The 19,891-nt window shown below is 39.6% G+C and overlaps 1 protein-coding gene across 1 annotated transcript in view; it reads left to right on the top strand.

Annotated features, from left to right (window-relative positions):
- The first annotated feature begins 11,558 nt into the window (after nucleotides 1-11,558).
- The window catches only part of dachc (dachshund c), a 34,155-nt gene continuing 25,822 nt past the window's right edge, over nucleotides 11,559-19,891 (top strand). Inside the window, exon 1 of the mRNA XM_047352466.1 lies at nucleotides 11,559-14,212. Coding sequence (XP_047208422.1) covers nucleotides 13,629-14,212 — 584 coding nt within the window. The 5' untranslated portion in view covers nucleotides 11,559-13,628. The remainder of the gene's footprint in view (nucleotides 14,213-19,891) is intronic.

Below are 19,891 nucleotides of genomic sequence, written 5' to 3'. Positions count from 1 at the left end.
TGCTGTATCAAGGCACCTCAGTGGGAAGTCTGTGGGAAGGAAAAAGTGTGGCAGAAAACGCTGCACAACGAGAAGAGGTGACCGGACCCTGAGGAAGATTGTGGAGAAGGACCGATTCCAGACGTTGGGGGACCTGCGGAAGCAGTGGACTGAGTCTGGAGTAGAAACATCCAGAGCCACCGTGCACAGGCGTGTGCAGGAAATGGGCTACAGGTGCCGCATTCCCCAGGTCAAGCCACTTTTGAACCAGAAACAGCGGCAGAAGCGCCTGACCTGGGCTACAGAGAAGCAGCACTGGACTGTTGCTCAGTGGTCCAAAGTACTTTTTTCAGATGAAAGCAAATTCTGTATGTCATTCGGAAATCAAGGTGCCAGAGTCTGGAGGAAGACTGGGGAGAAGGAAATGCCAGAAGTCCAGTGTCAAGTACCCACAGTCAGTGATGGTCTGGGGTGCCGTGTCAGCTGCTGGTGTTGGTCCACTGTGTTTTATCAAGGCCAGGGTCAATGCAGCTAGCTATCAGGAGATTTTGGAGCACTTCATGCTTCCATCTGCTGAAAAGCTTTATGGAGATGAAGATTTCATTTTTCAGCACGACCTGGCACCTGCTCACAATGCCAAAACCACTGGTAAATGGTTTACTGACCATGGTATCACTGTGCTCAATTGGCCTGCCAACTCTCCTGACCTGAACCCCATAGAGAATCTGTGGGATATTGTGAAGAGAACGTTGAGAGACTCAAGACCCAACACTCTGGATGAGCTAAAGGCCGCTATCGAAGCATCCTGGGCCTCCATAAGACCTCAGCAGTGCCACAGGCTGATTGCCTCCATGCCACGCCGCATTGAAGCAGTCATTTCTGCAAAAGGATTCCCGACCAAGTATTGAGTGCATAACTGTACATGATTATTTGAAGGTTGACGTTTTTTGTATTAAAAACACTTTTCTTTTATTGGTCGGATGAAATATGCTAATTTTGTGAGATAGGAATTTTGGGTTTTCATGAGCTGTATGCCACAATCATCCGTATTAAGACAATAAAAGACCTGAAATATTTCATTTAGTGTGCAATGAATCTAAAATATATGAATGTTAAATTTTCATCATGACATTATGGAAAATAATGAACTTTATCACAATATGCTAATATTTTGAGAAGGACCTGTATTAGCAAAATATTTTACGAAGGAAATGACCTTTCCTGTCAGACTAGGTGGAAGGGTATAACGCACTGATAATATTGAACAATGCAGGCATAAACAATAGAGGAGTGAACAACATACTGTAAAACAAAAAATATATTCTCAAAGGTCATTCCTAAGAGCCGGATATCCTGTCGATATGAAATCTCTGTTCTGTGTGAATTTTATCCACTGAAATAATATGAACTAAATTGCAAACTTGACAAAAACATCTTTGATCCCCCAGAAAGAAAGCTCCCAGATCACACATCTAACCAGACAGCATTGTTTTGTTTGCCCGCGGTGTGTGAAATAACTCTATTCATCTTCTAGACGAGGGAAAATGCTGAGAGCACAGAACATTTACAGTGCAATATAAGTGCTCACAGTGCTCTCCTATCAACCCTGACTTGTATCCGACGTGAGTGCGTGTGCCCCACTCACTGTGAGATTTAGCTGAGAAGTGTCTACAAATAAGCAGCCCCCGAGCCATCTGACAGCAACGCCTCACCCCTCTCAGGCACACCCCATAGAAAGCAAGCAAGTGCACAGGAGTGTTTGCGTAAGCATTTCTGTCTTCTGCTTTGTCTCACCATGTTGACTGACAGATTGTGAGTCTAAATCTCTGCACTTGCTGCTTTGATCTCTTAACACAGTATTTCTGATCCTGAATGCCAGCATCATGCTAACCAAGCAGGAGAGACAGGGAACTGGTTCCCCTTGATGGTTCACAATCCAACGCAGACCCTGCTTCTCGGTGGAGGGGGCTTCATAAGATGTTGATAGAGGCAGAATCCTTTACTTTTTAAAATAAATAGTTATGCATGGCTTGATTGGGCTAAGGGCGTGGGATTCAAGATGCATTGCTGTCTGTTTGATCTGTGCAGAGGGTTTCGCTTTATCCAAGCCGGCTACTTTGATCTCTGTTAAACAAAATATTCCCAAATCCCATAGTCCTACCAGAGATTAGCGTCCACATATGCATAAACATCTAAGAGGTGTTCAACTAGGGCACCGGTCAGGTCACATGACTGTATCAACCTAGCAAGCAAGCGGCTCCTCACATCCAAACTTCTGAAGGTGTTTATATTTGTACGTCTGATGATTATCCGGGCCGAGGATTATTTTTCCGATAAACGAGGGCAATCTCGTTTTAGACTGAAAGATGTGAAGCAATTACAGTTCAGGTGTATGCTGTTATCATCAAAACAATTAGACTGGACTGATTAGAGGTCTCTTATGCATGAGGAGCAGTGGTTTGTTTATGTTTTTCCAAAGCCAAATTACAAACACATTGCAATCATGAAATCCATACACTGTAAAGCTTCATTTTGAAGCAAAGTCAAACAAAAGTTCAAAGATCTTTCACGTGTGCTCTTATTTTCAGGTCAATAATTACTTGTAATAATGAACAAGCATCATTGTGAGACAAGCCTTTGTTTAAGGCTTTATTGGTCTTTTTATAACTATTTTCTTTCATGTTAGATGAGACGTTTGCAGCTAAAACAAGACATTCATGCACTAGAGCAGATGGCGTCAGGCTGTTGAAATGCTGCTGTACCCCAGAGGATAGTTCTAGATGCAAACACTTGGACTTAATTTGAAAATTAACATCTGAACAAAGAAAGAACTAAATCCATCCATCCGTCCTTGTTCTATGCTACCTGCTTAATCTGGGCCATACTTTACCAAGTGCTTTCCTGGGGTAGTACCATGAATGGGCATGGTTTATGGGATGCCACTAAATTTGCTGATGTTTTTGGGTGGTGTGCGAAGCTCAGCTACTCCACAGAGCATCCCACATCAGTGTTTGCTCCTAAAATCCCTCAGCATACCTAAAGAATAACTGGAGCTAAAGAAACCATGAGGAAGAATGAAAGGTCTTGAACCACAACATTAGCTTTTTTACATCATCCAACAATGATGAACAGGCAGGAATAGCATACAATCAGGGAAACCCCACAACTAAATGGTTGCAACATAGCAGTGAAAAGCAAAGCTAAAGATAGACTTAAAGTCCCTACATCAAAACAGGATACACTTAAGCAATAAAGAGGAGTGACACTGCTAAAATCCTGCAGGACTGTTTGTTTGGATCTCTGTATCTGGTGGTTAACTGTATTATGATGGAAAACCTCATATTTACAAGATTTAATTATTTTTCAGATTTTGCTTTGGATAATAAGAACAAGTAACACAGCTCTTACGCTGTCTGTCTTCGGGACATTAACATTTTTGTTAAATGACAGAAAAATAACCTGGTTAAAAAATCTCCAGTCAGGTTTGCTGGGATCATGTTAAAACTTCAGTCATAGAATCAAACAGAGAGGAGGACATTAGAAATGGATGTAGCGATTCCAAGCATCAGCAACATTAAAAAGTAGAGATGTTAAGAAAGTTCAGGCAAGATGTGTCCAAAATGTGGCCTGGGGCCATTTTTGACCCTTGGAATGATTTTGTGTGGCCCCGGGACCCCATTACAAGAGTACATATTTCACATATTTTGTTCATCAGCCCAGGTGGTTGATGCAAATACAGTAAAAAAGAAACTCTTGAGTAAAGAAACATTTAGCTCCCAAAAATGGGAGCTACAACATAAAATATTCATCTTTTATTACTTTTTGAACAAGGAGTCAACGTTTTTGTTTCTGACAATAAAGAAATCATATTAAGACAAAAAACAATAATATAATATAATATAAAGATACTTTCTGGGCATTTTATCCACTTCTGTTATCAGGGAAAACTTTGAATATTGTTTTTTTTATATTTTAGACCCACAATAATTTACAGACGCCTTTTCTGCAGAACTCAGACTACTTTGTGTTATTAAAATATTGTGTTTTTAGTTTATTGTTGATCAGGTGAAAACAAATAATTTTCTAATAAAATAGTTTGTGCTTTTTAAAAAAAAAAAAAATCAAGTTTTTCTGGCTGCAAGTAATTTTACCTTGAACGTTTTGGCCCAATTGGCAAAAGGTTTGAACACCACTAGCCAGTAGCGCCACTGCTTACTGGAGCACTTTGGGTGGTTTTGAACCCCCAACAGGAGGAGTGACTTGATAGGAGCAATAGAACAGACACAGTTCTAGAAACCATGTTTTCCAGAGCCCTCAACTCTATAGACCTCTTCTATGTGACCCAAGTCAGAGTCAAGTCATGAGATTTGTTTTCTAAATAGCCATAATTCATTTGATTAAGTCAACAAGTGTTACTGTTCTGCCAAATAATTTCTTAATGGGTTTCAGCTACTGTCTTCTGAACAAAACTCTTAACTTGTTTCATTTAGACTTCTTTGTGCAGTTTTTTTCAATTAATATGGGTTTAAAAGGTCTACAGTTCCCTAGATACAGCTCAATGACAAAGGAAGCCTCCACATGTGTGACAACACCCTGTTAATAAACGAATTAACTGGCAATGGAAATCTGTCAAACACAAAGCATTTTAGGCTTTATAAACAGTTGATCACATTTCAATGAAGTTTACATCAAATCCCAACATTAAATTCATGTAAGAACACCAGCAACAATGACATAATGTGTTGAATACTGGTGCAGAAACATTTGTACAGACAGTTGCTTGTCTCATCCCACCATCATCTAAGACTAAGAGAAAAGAGTCAGAGACTGGGCACATTAAAAGTGGCTTTTTTAAAACCGTATGTAGATTTGTTTTACTTTGGGGTATTTGGAAGAAAATGAAAATATTATCTGCGATATAGTGTGTAGATAATGTAGAGGGAACTTCGCTGCTGTTTTTGGAAGAGAAGCTTCTCCTTTTGTGGAAACTGGCAGCCAGATATTTTTAGTTTTCTGAAATTCTGAATACCTTAAGTTTGCATTAAACAATAAACTATCAATACATTAAGTAGTTTAGCAGCAATAACCTTAGAATAATATACATTTTAACAGTGATTTTCTAATGTTAATATGTATTTTTTATTTTTTTTTTGTGTTTTATGCGTTTTTACATTTTGATTAGCTGGTTTTACCAACCTGTTATCTGACTGGAAGTAAAGTTTTGGAGTGGCCCAGCCAGAGTCCCAACTTGAATCTGACAGAGAATCTACGGATGGAGCTAAAGATTAGGGTGATGACAAGGAGGCCCTCCTAACCTCAAAGATTTCAAGACTTTAATTAAAAGTCCTGGTGAAACATGTGAAAAGCTTCACACCAGTTATAAGAAGGCTTTGATTTGTAAAAATAAATATTGACATACCATTTATTATTTAAATGTAAATAAAAAGCCTATTTATACTTTAAATCGATAACCCTTTTACAATGTTTTAAAATATTTTTTTAGATTTGCCTGTCCGACTTTCGATCAGAAACAAACATCTAGGTTGAATGGAAATCGTTTTGAATGTAAATCTGCCGGGGTAAAGTATAATTTTCGACTTAACTTTAATTTTGATCAAAGTAACAAAATAATCGTACAACTCTTCTCTTTGAAGCCAGAAAAGCAGCAGGGCATCCAATAGAGAGCTGCATCCATCCACATCCGGAAGAGGCCGTGTTTCCTGCACGGAAGTGATTGATCTATTGGTTTTCTGTAACCGATCAAGCCTCTCTGACCCTCATCCTTTAGCAGGCATTAGCTTCAGGTCCCGTCGTTGCCCGGAGAGGAGTTCTGTGACCTTGTTAGTGTCTTCCCTGATACATCACTGTTGATTAAAAACCAGGCAGACTTCTACACCGTAAGACACTATTTAGGCCCCAATTAAATTCATAGCAAGGAAATTGGATCATAAACTCTTCAAAGGATCGTTAACAATCATTAGACAGGATAATGGGATGGCAATCAAAATATGTTAAAAAGAAACTTTCAAAGTCTTTTAGTGACTTTGTTGTTTTTGGATGTTTTCCAAACTGATTAATGTAGAATTGATTGATTTACAGATGTAATTAGCTGCAGTCTACACAGATGCATAATAATCATATATCTTCCTCCTTGTTTCAATGTATTAATTGGTTTCATTAACAAAAGCAGCTAATTGAATAACAATTTGCAAAGTTGATGATAATATTAAAACAGGGCATGCCATCTCCCTTGAGTTTTCTCTGTGATAATAATGAAACCACCTTTTTTTTCTTATCAGATTGAAATTTTGTGTCTTGGACTATGTAATGACTAACATGGTATTGGGTTTATTAGTTTATTCCAGAGACTCACTGAGGCATTGAGCTGCTGAGCACATTGTGTTTAACAGGTAGGCACCATATGCTGGCCTAATCAGACACTGGAATCACATTTGGTTGTTAAATTGTCTCCTAATAAAAGGAGGTAGTAAAACAACCTGAGTTAATTCAATATCAGACGAGTTTGGGTAAAAAAGCGGGCAGCTGTTCTGATTTTTGTAAATGCTTTTACAACCAGCCTCTCCTTATTCCTTCTTTTTTCATTTTTGAGGTTTAACTCCATCAGCATGTTCAACTTTTCTGAGGGAAAATAGAGATGGAGGGTGGACGAGCTGTCCACTCTCCTTAAAAGAAGACAATACCGGGGATATTGTAGTGACAGCTCACATTGTGCGTGAGTGTGTGAAAAAGAAGATTTGTGCATGTTTGGAAAACAGAAAAAGAATATAGAGGATGTGTGAGGTGTGTGTGTGTGTGTGTGTTACACTGACAGCTTGTATTCTCCGTGATTAATGATGTGGTGTGTGACTTGATAAGTGCTTCGGAGGACCAACGCTTGTTTCAATTAGACCTTGTGAAGGTCGCGACGCCGTGCCGGCCTCTCATTATCATATCCATAATCAATCCACATTATCATAGGGGAATGCAGATTGGATGGGTTATGCCTTGGTCGCACACGTGCAGGGGGGACGTGCACGCGCAGAAACCTAATCACATAACAAAACACAATGACATACTCTCTCACTCACACACACATACACATACACACACACCCTTCACTCCAAGATGATTTGAATCATAACAGAAGCTGTCGGAACGGATTGTCTGTTCAGATTAAGAGTTTGTTTCTGAGAATTAAGCAGCATTGATGGTGGTGGCATTTCAGATGCTCGCTGCAGACACAAATGCCAAAACATCATTCTGTCACCACCACCACCTCCCTCTGTTTCACACAATCACATGTATGAGCATACATCCACGCATGCATGTACACACACAAATACACACACACGCGCACACACACACACACACATACTTTCAACTGGGGACCCTGGGGCATTTTTAATAGAGGCGAAGTGATTCGTATGTTTTTGTACCTCTAATGAGAACAGATTGAGTGGTATTTACACTTCATCGGCCGATCTAACCACCTACACATTTCCCTCATGCCACTGCTCCTCACTGGCCAAAACAGACATGTGGAGAGGACCAGAGCTCTGGTTTCAAACAGAGATGCAACATGAGCATCATCTCTGTCTCTTTGGCTCATGATGGCTCCATGGCAACGTAAATATGAACTGTTAAAATTGGAAATCTGGAACATAAACTAGGTTCTGTGCGAGAACGTTTTTTTTTTTTTTGTCTCAGACAGTAAAATAGGTCCTTGCAAAAATATTCATAACAATTGGAACCTTTTGAAATTTTAAAACTTACAAGTTACAAACAGAAACTTTAGTGTATTTTATTATTAGTGCCTAATTTTCAAGTAATGAAAACGACACATGGTGTTCTTATATATACAAATAAAGATAGGTGGTACTGGATGAATATGCCTTGATCTAAACTGTTTCACTGTAGTTATATGTCTAAGTTATTGTCCTGCTGGAAGGTGAACCTCAATCCAGTCTTAGCCCCTTTGAAGTCTCTAACAGGTTTTTCCTTCAGGATCCATCAGCTCTTACAAGCTGAATAAAAGCATCACCACAGCATGATGCTGCCTAACCATATCACCATGTGACTGGTGTGTTCAGGGCTTTTTGTTGAGTTGATTTTCCGCCACTCATAGTATTTTGCATGTAGGCAAAAAAGTTTAGTTTGGGTCTCATCTGTTCAGAGCCCTTTCTTCTTCCACATGTTTGCTGTATCTTCCACATGACTTGTGTTAAACTGCAAATGGGACTGCTTGCCACTTTCTTTCAACAATTACTTTCACCTCGAAGCACTAACATAAGGAGAAGATCTTTGGTGCTTATGACTAATGTTTATTCAATTGATTGCTTCTCCCACCTGAATTGCAGATTTTATATAGAGATTAAATTGCACTCAAGTGGACTCGATTTAACCTACTATTAAGGTGACTTCTGAAGGCAATTGGTTGGATTAAATTTTATTCAGAGTTATCAGAGTAAAGTGCGTTGAAATTATATGCACATCATAATTTTCAGAATTTTTTAAACACAAGAAAATCCATAATTTGTTTTCCAATTTAACCATTAAGCACCATTTTGTGATGGTATATCACATACAATGCCAATAAGAAGTGGTTTTGATGTGAAAAACATGAAAAAACCTTTTTAAATTTACTGTAAATTTAATAAAACTAGACTGGCATACACAATAGTCCTGTTATTCTATTTACTTTCTCAGGAAAAACAGGTCAAAACAGGTCAAAAACAAAAAAAAAAAACAATCCCAAGAGATTACCTGTTTCTTGGAAAAACTTAAAAAAGCTCCCTCTGTACTAATAAAGATTATCACAATTATTCTGTAAAATAATGTAAGGCAGATTTTTGAGGTTAAAACCTAATCATACAAAAAAGCAGTAATCAGAGGATTTGAAGAAGATATAAAACATTAATTAACTTAGTGAAAAGGGGAACGTTGCAAGGCACTGAAGATAGATGGGCTTCTACTGTCTCAAGGAACTTTAAACACTTCAAAGACAGAAAACTCCACCAATTTAGTCTTGAACTCCAGGAGCAATAGCAGATGTTAAAGACAGATAAATACTCCTACAAAGTTGTTCCATTTTTTCCCTCCTACGAAATCCATAATGTTCTCCAGTTGTGTCATGATAGCTTTACTAATACTGATGAAGACCCGAGAAGGAAAACAAAATCAAGCTGAAAGTGTCTGTTAATAAGTTGTTTAAGTCTGTTAAAGTAGGAATTGAAGTTAGTTCATTGTTCTCATAATATATTAAATGGATGGCCCATGAATCAAACCTGTGACCTTCTTTTTTGAGACAAAGTCACTTCACACCACTGCACAATACAACTTACACTGTGGCTGCTTACAAGATTGTGGATGGATGAGCTAAAATGCACAATGTAATTAAATTACGACCTTGCACTTGAGGTTAAAGGCAGATTTCTTAAAGGTGGGACATTACTCATCAGCTTCTTTTTTATGTCACTATGGTTACCTGTGTTCTTTATAAAATGTTTCTGGCCTGAAATATTACACACAAAAGACTACTGGGTTATTTCTTCAAACCAAATGATGGGTTTATGTTGTTTGGGATGGAAGTTAGTTTTAACCAAACATTGTGTCAAAATGATGACCCAGTTAGTTGGGATAGAAAACAAGAAGCCTCATCATTATTTGCAGGACAATATTTTAAACTATACAATGACCTGATGAAGCTCATCCAAAGAATAAAATAAAAAAACGATTATATAGTAAAATGATACTGTTCAATAATGCGGATGTTTTTTCTGTTGTGTCAATGAAAGTACAATAAGGAAGGAGCTTAAGATAAGATTAGCCTTTTACCTGCTAAAGTAAGCTACCTGCTTGCTTTTGTGTAGATCACATTACTTAGGTAATGCAACTTAGGGTTTGGTTGCTATGAGCAACCTAAGTGTGTATTATGGAAAGTAGCTATTGGCTGTCCTAAAAACCTCTACAAATTGCTGAAGGATGCCATCACCTAATTTGCATGATCTTCAATTTCCAAGTAACTGCCATTTTTTTTTTGTGCTTGGCTTTTTAAAGTCTGGTTTGGTTTTTGACCTCTTGGTCCACTTAGAAGTTTACTACAACAACAACAACCCCGTCAGTGGCAACTTCATGCATACACAATTCATTTGCACTCTAGAAGCAGAGTTGTAAACATCTCCTATTCTACTTGCAGCTGAGAGGGACTGCTCGAGGACTGGGCCACCTGTGTTTGTTGTGGAAAAGTTAAGGCGTGTTGTAGTGCCAGCGTTTTTACCAAAACCGACACATTGTCCTGAAATTGGCATGTCTGTTTTACAGTTATTCTCATTGTCTAATGCCACTCCTCAAAACCCCATCTTAGATCAATGACAAGGATGTTGAACTATTAAACCATTTTTTTTGGTTGAAAGCCTAACCCAGTATGCTGGATCAAACCTATAACCCAAATACTGTTGTATTAACTCAACTCAGGCTTGATCAGTACACATTTAATTCAGAACTGGACTCACAAAATACCCTTTATAGGGTTATTTTTAACCCAGCAGTTTGTATTGTACAAAGAATAAGCCTGAGAGGTTGAACCAGAAGATTTTAACACCTATTAAAGACTCTACAGTGGGAACTTACAACATGAATCGGCTCTGCTTAACACTGATGGCTTTATCTGTGTGTATTCTGCAGATGGAGAAAGAGAGTCGTGACATTTCTTTTTGGCGCGGAAAAGGCCATACTCAGCAGGAGTTATCAAAGGCAAAAAAGTAAAAAGTTCGAGTTAGCTACCTCTCTCTCCGTCTCCCCCTCTCTCCCTTCCCCTGGAGATACTCATGTTAAGCATAATTAAGCAGATTTGATTAGCATCAAGCCTGGCTTCCTCTCTTGACTTTTAATGAATGTAAATCTACCATCTACATCCTAAAGATTAATTTCTGCCAATTAAAAAACACAAGAGGGCTTATTCGAGAGAGAGAGAGAGATAGGGTGAGAGAAGTGGGGGCGAGGAGGAAAAAGAGTGTTTGAGTCCTTTGAGTTGGAGAACAGTCGGAGTTTTATCCTTTTCCCCCTTGTCTTATGGTGAGATGGTCTCTGGAGATCTGTGACTCTCTCTCTCTCCCTGAAGATCATTATCAACACAATGTTCCGTGAAAGCCACTTTGAAAGGACTGCGAAATCCATGTAAATGATGGGAGCTTGTGGATGCGTTAGTGCCTTTGCAAAGAGCAGGTAAAGTGCTCGGTTGATCAAAAAAAAAACTATTGCCACCTGTGCTACATCTTGTTAAGCCTCGTCCAAATACCAAATATAATAAACAGCAGGTGCAACAGACTTAAAACAGAGAGATCTCTTTTAAATAAAAAAGACCTGGCTTAGATTTTCTGGCTTACGTGTCTGTCATGACATGATGAAATTAAGCATAACTGATACATGATTTCTCCTATATTTCAGAGTTCTCGCTTTCAAATTAAAAATACTGCTATAATTCAAAATGATGCGTACTCCCCCTTTGGTTTTGCAAGCTTTTATTAATTACACTCAAATAACATAAAGGTCAAGCACTAATTGGAAACCTATATGCATTTCTTCACAGTCTTTCCCTGTATTATAAGTTGAAGAAAAGTAGCAAACCTTTGATAACAACCTTTTTCTCCTCCCAGTAAAGTTAAGGAGAGTTGGGAGGCTGATGGGCTGTGACAGCACATGTTCTGGTCATTCCCATCTATGATCAACTTCTGGTAATCCTTAAAATACTCTGACAAGATTAAATTTACAACCTAATGTCTATTCAATCTGATTAGGCACCATTCCGGCTTTTCTGCAGACATAAGGTGCAACTTACTAAGTTCACAACATCATTGAAAAGTTAATTTATCTCAATATTTCCAATAAAAAAAGTCAAACACATATCATATAAAGATTCATCGCACACAGAGTGAGATATTTGAAGGGTTTATGTTGTTAATTTTGATGGTTAATACTGAATGAAAGAATGAAATGAAAGAATGAAATGACAGAAAAACAAAAATCCAAGCTGGATAAAAAGTTTGTTTTTGTACTGTACAATATATGCCCTCAGTATGGAGGTTGGACCACAAAGTGACAGTCCAGCCATTTTTCTCCTTAATCCAGGTGAGATGTTTTCGCCTCTTTGGTTCAGTTCAGTCTTGAAGCACTGACTCCAACCATCTATCACACCTTGTCAATCTCCCCCAATCTTTTAAATTGGCTTTGCTCACAATCCTCTCAGGCCCGAGGTTATCCCTGTTCCTTGCGCATTATTTCTAACATTTGTCCTTCCACTAAACTTTCCAGTGGGTACCACACAGCTAGCTTCTTTCGAAATATCCTTTGGTGGCTTACCCTACATGTTAAGGGTGTCAGTGACTGTGTGTCTTCCTCTTGATAGTGTAGGCCATAACATGGCAATAACAAGCATTCTGTGTTAAAACATGCTGGTCATGAGTGATACTAATTTTAGGAGAAGCAAGTTTTTTTTTTTTTTACTTCATTAGTTGTAAGCCATAATAATCAAAATTCACTGAGATAAATGCTTTAAATATGTTACTCTGTGTATAATAAATATGTATAAAATACAGTGTTGTGAAAAAAAGTATTTGCATCCCTCTTGCTTTGTTCTGATTTGGATATTTTTGATAACTGTTTCAGATTTTCAAACAGATTTTATCATCAGATTAAGATAACCAGAGGAAATACAAAAATTATTTAATTTAAAGGTAAAAAAACTATCCATCTAATTTATGGTTACCATTAAAATATGTTACAATGACAAAAAAAGGAGAAAAAATTGTTTTCCACAGACCTGCACTGATCAAAAAGTTTAGAAATTTTCATTGATCAGCTGTACTCGCTGATCGGCAGGTCAAACAATGAAAAAACTGATCTTGCTTATTCCTATTTGTTAATTGCATCAAATGACGTAATTTGTGGCAGTAATTAGATGTACTTTTATAGAGTTTCAAAACAATCAGAAACAGCATTTTCCATTGGATTCAAAACTACTCCTCAATCAAATAACTTTTACGTTTTATAGTAATTGAAAAAAAAAAATAAAAAAAATACTGGATTTGTCCAAATCTGAACTATCAGGTCAGACATAAAAAATGTTGTTTTGAACAGTTCTTACGCATCATTTTGTAGAGTGATCTTTACGTCGTAAGCATAAGTTTTCAAAAAGTAAGCCATTTTACTTTCAATCCTGATGCATTTATTAATCTCAAACAAAGATTACATAGGAGATTTAGAAATGCCCTAAACACCCCAGATCGTGTGCCAGAAGCATGTCAAGTCTCATCAGAGGCATTAATGTGAAGGTGTGTTTTCTCAGCACTCATAAATAAGCTTATCCAAAGTTTAAGTAGGCTAATCTTTGCTCTCTCTCCCCCTCTCCTGTCGCTCTCTGTCTAAGAATCAGCCCAGGCTCCTCCTCTCTATGATAATTTGACAGTAGCATCTCCACTGTGAGTCAAGCCTCCACTCATTCTGATTCAATAATGTGATCTCCTTTTCTCTCGTCTCTTCTCCTTTTATTTCCCTCTCTTCCCAGAGACACCCGATGCACACTTCACCCTCGTAAACTTACTTTCCTAAATAGTTGACCTGAACTTTTTATTTGCGCCCCATTTTCTTCGACAATGACCACCATGGCAACTCCTGCCACTCCGACTCTGCTTCCCGCTGCTCCACTCGGACACCACCCGGTACCGAGCTCCGTCTCCCCGGCCACCAACTCTCCGCCACCCGCGGCTACCTCTGCCGCGTCCTCCCCGACTCCCCCGGTGGCGCACCCGGCGCTGCTCCACCAGTTTCGGGCGGACCTCCTGCTGCCCAACGGGACCCCGCTGAAGGGCGGCGGAGCACCGCTGTCCGCCGGGGCCAAGCCCGTGTACGCCACCGCGTCGCCCGTGGAGAGCACGCCGCAGAACAACGAGTGCAAACTGGTGGAGGTGAAAGGTGCCAAGCTGGCCTCGTTCACGGTCAAAGGCACGGACCTCATCTGCCTGCCGCAGGCTTTCGACGTGTTCCTGAAGCACCTGGTCGGCGGGCTCCACACCGTCTACACCAAGCTGAAGCGGCTGGACATTACCCCGGTGGTGTGCAACGTGGAGCAGGTCCGGGTGCTGCGGGGGCTCGGGGCCATCCAGCCCGGCGTCAACCGCTGCAAACTCATCTCCAGGCAGGACTTCGAGACGCTCTTCAGCGACTGCACCAATGCAAGGTGAGCTGGAAGTGAGAGGGTGACCCATGGAGGGGTTGTCCAGGTGTTGTTTAAAGGGCGGCTGGTGCAGCAGTGTTTATTTTTTGAATTCGCCTCCCTTTTAGAAAGTGCAAAAGGAATCCACGAACCTAAATAATCAGAAGATAATAATTCATAAGCTGAAAATTGGTCTTATTGTTCTCATCTTCAGGTTGATTACCTATGATGGTGTATGAGTTTAAAATGTCACTTCGCTCCCACTTTACTCTACATTTTCCTTTAAGCTTAATGGAAATGAAGCTCGTTGAAAGGAGGTGAAGACGTGGGAATATTGTCAAATTAGGATGCTGACAAATGATTTGATGTGCTTCTGAAGCTTGGTTGATGATAACTGACTGCTGGTCCAGTTAACCCATTTCCAGCCAGGATAGCTTTGTTAAATGCATAGGAAATAGACACCACGATTCAATGTGTTTACATAAGAAAGTATGACATGAACCAATTGCAACAATCACTCCTCCTTCTGCAAAATAAATATACAATATCGATTATTAAAGCTGTAAATGCTAAATTTAGTACTAGTTTTAAAACGTTCTATTATGCATAACGATGTACTGTTTTTGTCCCGCTGCTGTTTATAGACTAACACTATTATTACAAGCAGACATTAACTATTTAATCAGGCAGGCTGTCTGCTCTGGTCGCCAGCCTGCAGTCAGCTGCTTTACTGCTGCCCAGCTGTGCGTGGGCGAAATGTACTTTAAATTGTATAAGGATATTCTGTGATATTTGTTGCGATGCCGGTGAAAGTCATAATGAAAAGTGAAAATGTATTATCATGGTAAGGGTCGTGCAGTAAAGCTATCACTGTGTTGAGGCTAATCCCAACAAAAGCCAATATTGATTTAAACAGTCAAGCTTGTCCATGTTCAGTAGTGCAGCCATTCTGCTGAACCGTACGCAGTTATTGCATTGTGTGTATGGGGAGTTTACAGCTATAATCGCAGGTTGAGTAATTCTTATCTCAAAAAGTTATCAGTCAGTCAGTCATTTTCTACCGCTTCTTCTATAGTGGGTCGCGGGGAAGCTGGTGCCTTTCTCCAGCAGTCTATGGGCAGTAGGCAGGGTACACCCTGAACAGGTTTAAGAAGTTGTTTCACATTAATAATAAATGACAGGATAGTGGCCCATTCCTATAACCAATTGTAATTTCAAATCAGATTTGTCCTAATTAAGTCTGATAGGTGACGCTCCATAAATGACCTCTTTGCGAGGAGAAATCCAACCAAACAAACTTGTCTTTCTTGTGAGCCCAGGAAAGTTGTAGGAGTCTTCTTTCAGCCAGCTGACTGGGCGTACACAGCAACAGCTGGAGGAGGGACTGTGATGCTTCATTCTTCATGCCAGCTTTTCTCTGGCATTCCATTAAAAGGACTTTAAACCCATAGGACTGGTATGAGGGGAAAACCTCTGCAGTTTTCAGAGCGTAACTTTTTCAAACATCGGGATACCTTGATACTAACTGGTCCCTGCCTACTCGTCTTACTTCTTCTCCCTCCAGGCCTGTAACTAATTACCATTTTAATGCACGATAACCGTTTTGATGGCTGCGGTGATGTTGGCGATAATGAATTTTAGTAATCCTAATAAGAAAAAAAAAAAAACAGTCTCAAAAGTTTGTCATGTTATCACTGACTGTTATCTTTGTCTCACTCTGACACACACTGTTTTTGACACACTCTCACTTGCACACATTGAATCTGACACTGTCATTCTGAGAAATTGATTCTTCACAGAAATTAATTAATTTTCATTTGGCCCCAAGCGGCAGCTTAAATCAGGACAAGCTCACTCACTCACTCGCTGATCCCCTACGCTTTCTCTCCTTCTCCCGTCTTCTCTGCCTCCCTCTCTCTTCTTAATAACTTGCTGTCTTATCATATCAACACTCTTTAGCCCTGAGCATCCGAACAGAGGAGATGATTAAATGAATTCTCTGTATTTATGATGCGATTATGTAAATGAGGTGTTTTGCAGAACTCCGGTGGTGACCAACTGCACGGGTCATCAATTCCAGCGCGGCGCAGAGATGTTTGGATAAAGGGGGCTAAATTGGCAGGGATTTGTGGTTTCCCGGTGCCTCGGCCTGCTGTTGTGCAGACCACATGCTCGTGACAGCGTGAGTGTGGATTAGCTCTGGTTTACAGAATTCATATTGTTTGATGGTTATTCCTTGCTCCTTGGAGCATGTATGATCCAATTTACACCTGCCATTAACTTTGGGTGGAGGGTGCATTGAGATTTGCGCAGATGAACACACACAAGATGTGCAGAGTTCTTGCTTGTTTCTTTAAATGTTGTCTTATAAACCAAATCAAGAAGTTTTAAGACAAGCCTTAACTTGTGGATTAACACCTGCTCTTAAGCTCTTGCTGCCCTCCAACCAAGACAAAAACCCGGATGCATCTTCTTCTTCTGGTTGCTCCGGGATTTCTCCTGTGTCTGGTGTTAATGGGAGCGTTGTTATACAACCCCCCGAAAATACACAGCCTCTGCCGTCTCTAATTATCCACACAACACTCAAGCAGCGTTTAGTTAATGAGATCTGAAAACATCACTCGTCTGAAATCTTCAAACAAGTCGCCTGATTCTTTGTCTGCGGGCTTCAAATGTGCTGCGGTAGCCATTAGTATCAGTACCCCCCCTCCCCAAGTGCATTAGAAGTTTTTAAGTGATCCCTTGTGTGGATGGAGAAACATACAGTAGCAGGTAAAAAGTGGGACTCAAGATGGTTCTCGTTAAAGGAGGAAGGAAGGCTGAGTAAACCTAAAAGTTTCAGGCAGGTCTCCAAGAATATGATGATGTGGCTTTCTGACAGGCTCTCTCAGGTTTCTGTTACTGATTAAGACGGGCATCGCCTATTATTTACCAGTTCAGTATACAGACTGGAAAAAACGCATCAGACATGTCTGATCGTTTTACTAAATATTTTTGGCAGCTTGTTTAATCTTTTTTTTCCAATATTGAAGCAAAAATATCTGTTTGTATTCATTCTCCCCTCTTTTCTTTGTCCCACTTTTCTTTAACCTGCCATGCGAGCACACACACCCTGACCACGGACTCATCACACAATGAAGAAGGCCCGACTTCACCCTCCCTGCAGTTTGAATTCATGCATAGGTGTCGCAGGAACACACGCTCCGTCCTCGTCGTCTGCCGGCGCGCACCAACTCACACGGTCACGCCTGCAAGTTTTCTGGCTTTGCTGCTAAATGACATTAGTTCCACGGAGAGAACATGGCATGTAGGAGGCAACCCGATCCTCCATCCTCTGCTTTTTCTCCCCCTTCACAAAAGGAACAGTTTCATTCTCCGAAAGGAGAATGAAACTGTTCCCAGCAAACATACTTGGTCGGGTCAAACTGGGTGTATTCATGACACGTATATTTAGGCATTATGTATGCAGTGTTAAAAATGCTGTCATCCATCCCATGTGTTACAATAACAGTGTTGTAATGTACTGAGAAACAAGATCTCTTTTTATTTATTTTTTTTAATGTGGGTTCTCCATTTGTGCTCGTCAATCTATTGCACACAAGATCATTTGGTAAAAGTTGAGCTAAAAACAGATCAAATGGAGATGGCTGTTGTTTTGTTAAAAGACATGAAACGTTCTAGGGATTTTGTGACACCAGTTTACTTAAGAAAAGCGTTAGTTTACTGAAAAAGAAGCAGACATAATGCCATCGACACTTTTGTTGAAAATTCTGGTTAATATTTTTTTTTATAAAATCACCAATGGCACAATTGTTGGTTACCCAATCAATTACCTTAAAATAAATGAAATTGATGCATTTCTTACATTTATAGTTTATTATCAGTTGATGACATGTTCCAAGGAACTTCAGATTGGTCGTCCATGACTTTCTGTTAGAGATAAAGACCTTAGACTTTATCATGATATTTGGTGGTATTTTTTGCGCTAAAAGTGTGGACAAAAAGTGTTAGAAAATCCATTTCCATCTTATTCTTTCCATCTTCTCTTTAGCAATACATGTGCCTGCATACAGTCAGAGCCCCACAAACACAAAATCTGCTCCAAAAATATACCTAACCAATTATTGAATAGGTTACTTTAGTACAGTAGTTACTAAGTTATTAAGAGGGACAATTGCATTTTATTTGTATTTAATCAGATTGTCCAAATATATTGATGTTAATTAATGATCTTATGGAACCAGCAGTGGAAATAAGTAGTTCTGACAGCTAAAGCAATAATCCCAACTATACTGTCACTTTTCAGGTTGTATAAACACAAGTTGGAGTAAAAACATGACATGGCATTGAGAATCCTTTTACCCAATAACCACTATCTTGGCTGAGGAGCCATATTTATTTTGCCAGCATATACATTGATTAGTTTTGTAAGGAGGTCAAAAAAATCTCCAATGTACTCTGCTAACGACCTGCAGCAAACAGGGGATCACCAAGTCTCCACAATAACCTTTAGACACTATTTACATGCTAAGCATTTTTTGGGAGTGGTGCCAGAAAAAAAAACAAAACATTTTGTCTTACATCACAAATGTATGCATGTAAAGATTGGTAAACGCTAACACTATGAGCGCATTTGGCATGAAATATATTAACTGTTCAGTGCGGTGGATGATCTGTGAAGCTGTGGGACCTTATTCTAGAGCCCATTGCACCATGAGATCTTTGAAGTACCAGGACTTTTGGAATAAATATTTGGTGGATTCTGTCAGGAAACTGAAAATGGGTCATCATTTTCAGGATTGTGATCCAAAACATATGGCCAAATAAAGATGGAAGTGATTCCCCAGACTCAAAACTGACCTTTTTCTGTAGCCATCTCAGTCTCCCAACCTAAATCCTGTAGAAAACTTATGGGATGAGCATAAGAGAAGATCCAGGACTCTGGGAATCTAGAGAGGTTGTGTAGAGGTCAAAGATCTCTCCCGTATTTATGCCCAACCTCCTGAAATGTTATAGAAGACTAAGCGCTGTCCTGTTGGCAAATGAGGCAGGAGTGTTGATTATTGGGCTACTGTTAATTTTACTTTTAAGGTATTTTTTAGGATGAAATTGTTGTCTTTGCTAAAAAAAGTTTACTCAGATTAAATGTTGTGTTTTTCGAAATTTTGCAGTGTGAGGTGATGCTGCAGCAAAAAAAGAGGAATTTCTTTTAAAAGGTTTACATATCTGTACCAAGGATGGTGGCAAATTTATCCGTGTGTAAAAATCCAGTAGTTATGTACTGTTTCTTTGTGTTTTTCAGTGGCAAAGTTTGGCCTTGCAAGTCGGCAGCCAGTGATTCTAAGAGAGTGTGTGTGTGTGTGTGTGTGTGCGTGTGCGTGTGTGTGTGTGTGTTCAGACTGAGTCCCAGTTCAGATGCCTTCAAGTCTGGCTCAACTTTAACCTCCACGCTCTTTTGATGTTGTATAGAAACAAGCGCGATGAGCTGGAGATGGCCTCTCTGTGTCTTCTCCTATGTCGGGTTTTGTTGGAAAACGCATGCACGCTTTCACAGACACACACCAACACGCACACACACACGGTCCTGACATCGTGCTGACCCTGAAATGCGGTGAAGGAATGCACGACAGTATCGGTTTAGGAGATCAGATTTTTTTTCGCCACGATCAAAAAGCGCCGTGTGAGCTTCTTACATGACATCAT

This window comes from Girardinichthys multiradiatus, chromosome 22, assembly GCF_021462225.1.
Source record: "Girardinichthys multiradiatus isolate DD_20200921_A chromosome 22, DD_fGirMul_XY1, whole genome shotgun sequence".
In the NCBI taxonomy this organism is placed as follows: Eukaryota; Metazoa; Chordata; class Actinopteri; order Cyprinodontiformes; family Goodeidae; genus Girardinichthys; species Girardinichthys multiradiatus.
Note: the sequence above shows the minus strand (reverse complement) of the source record. Positions and strands in the feature narration are given on the sequence as shown.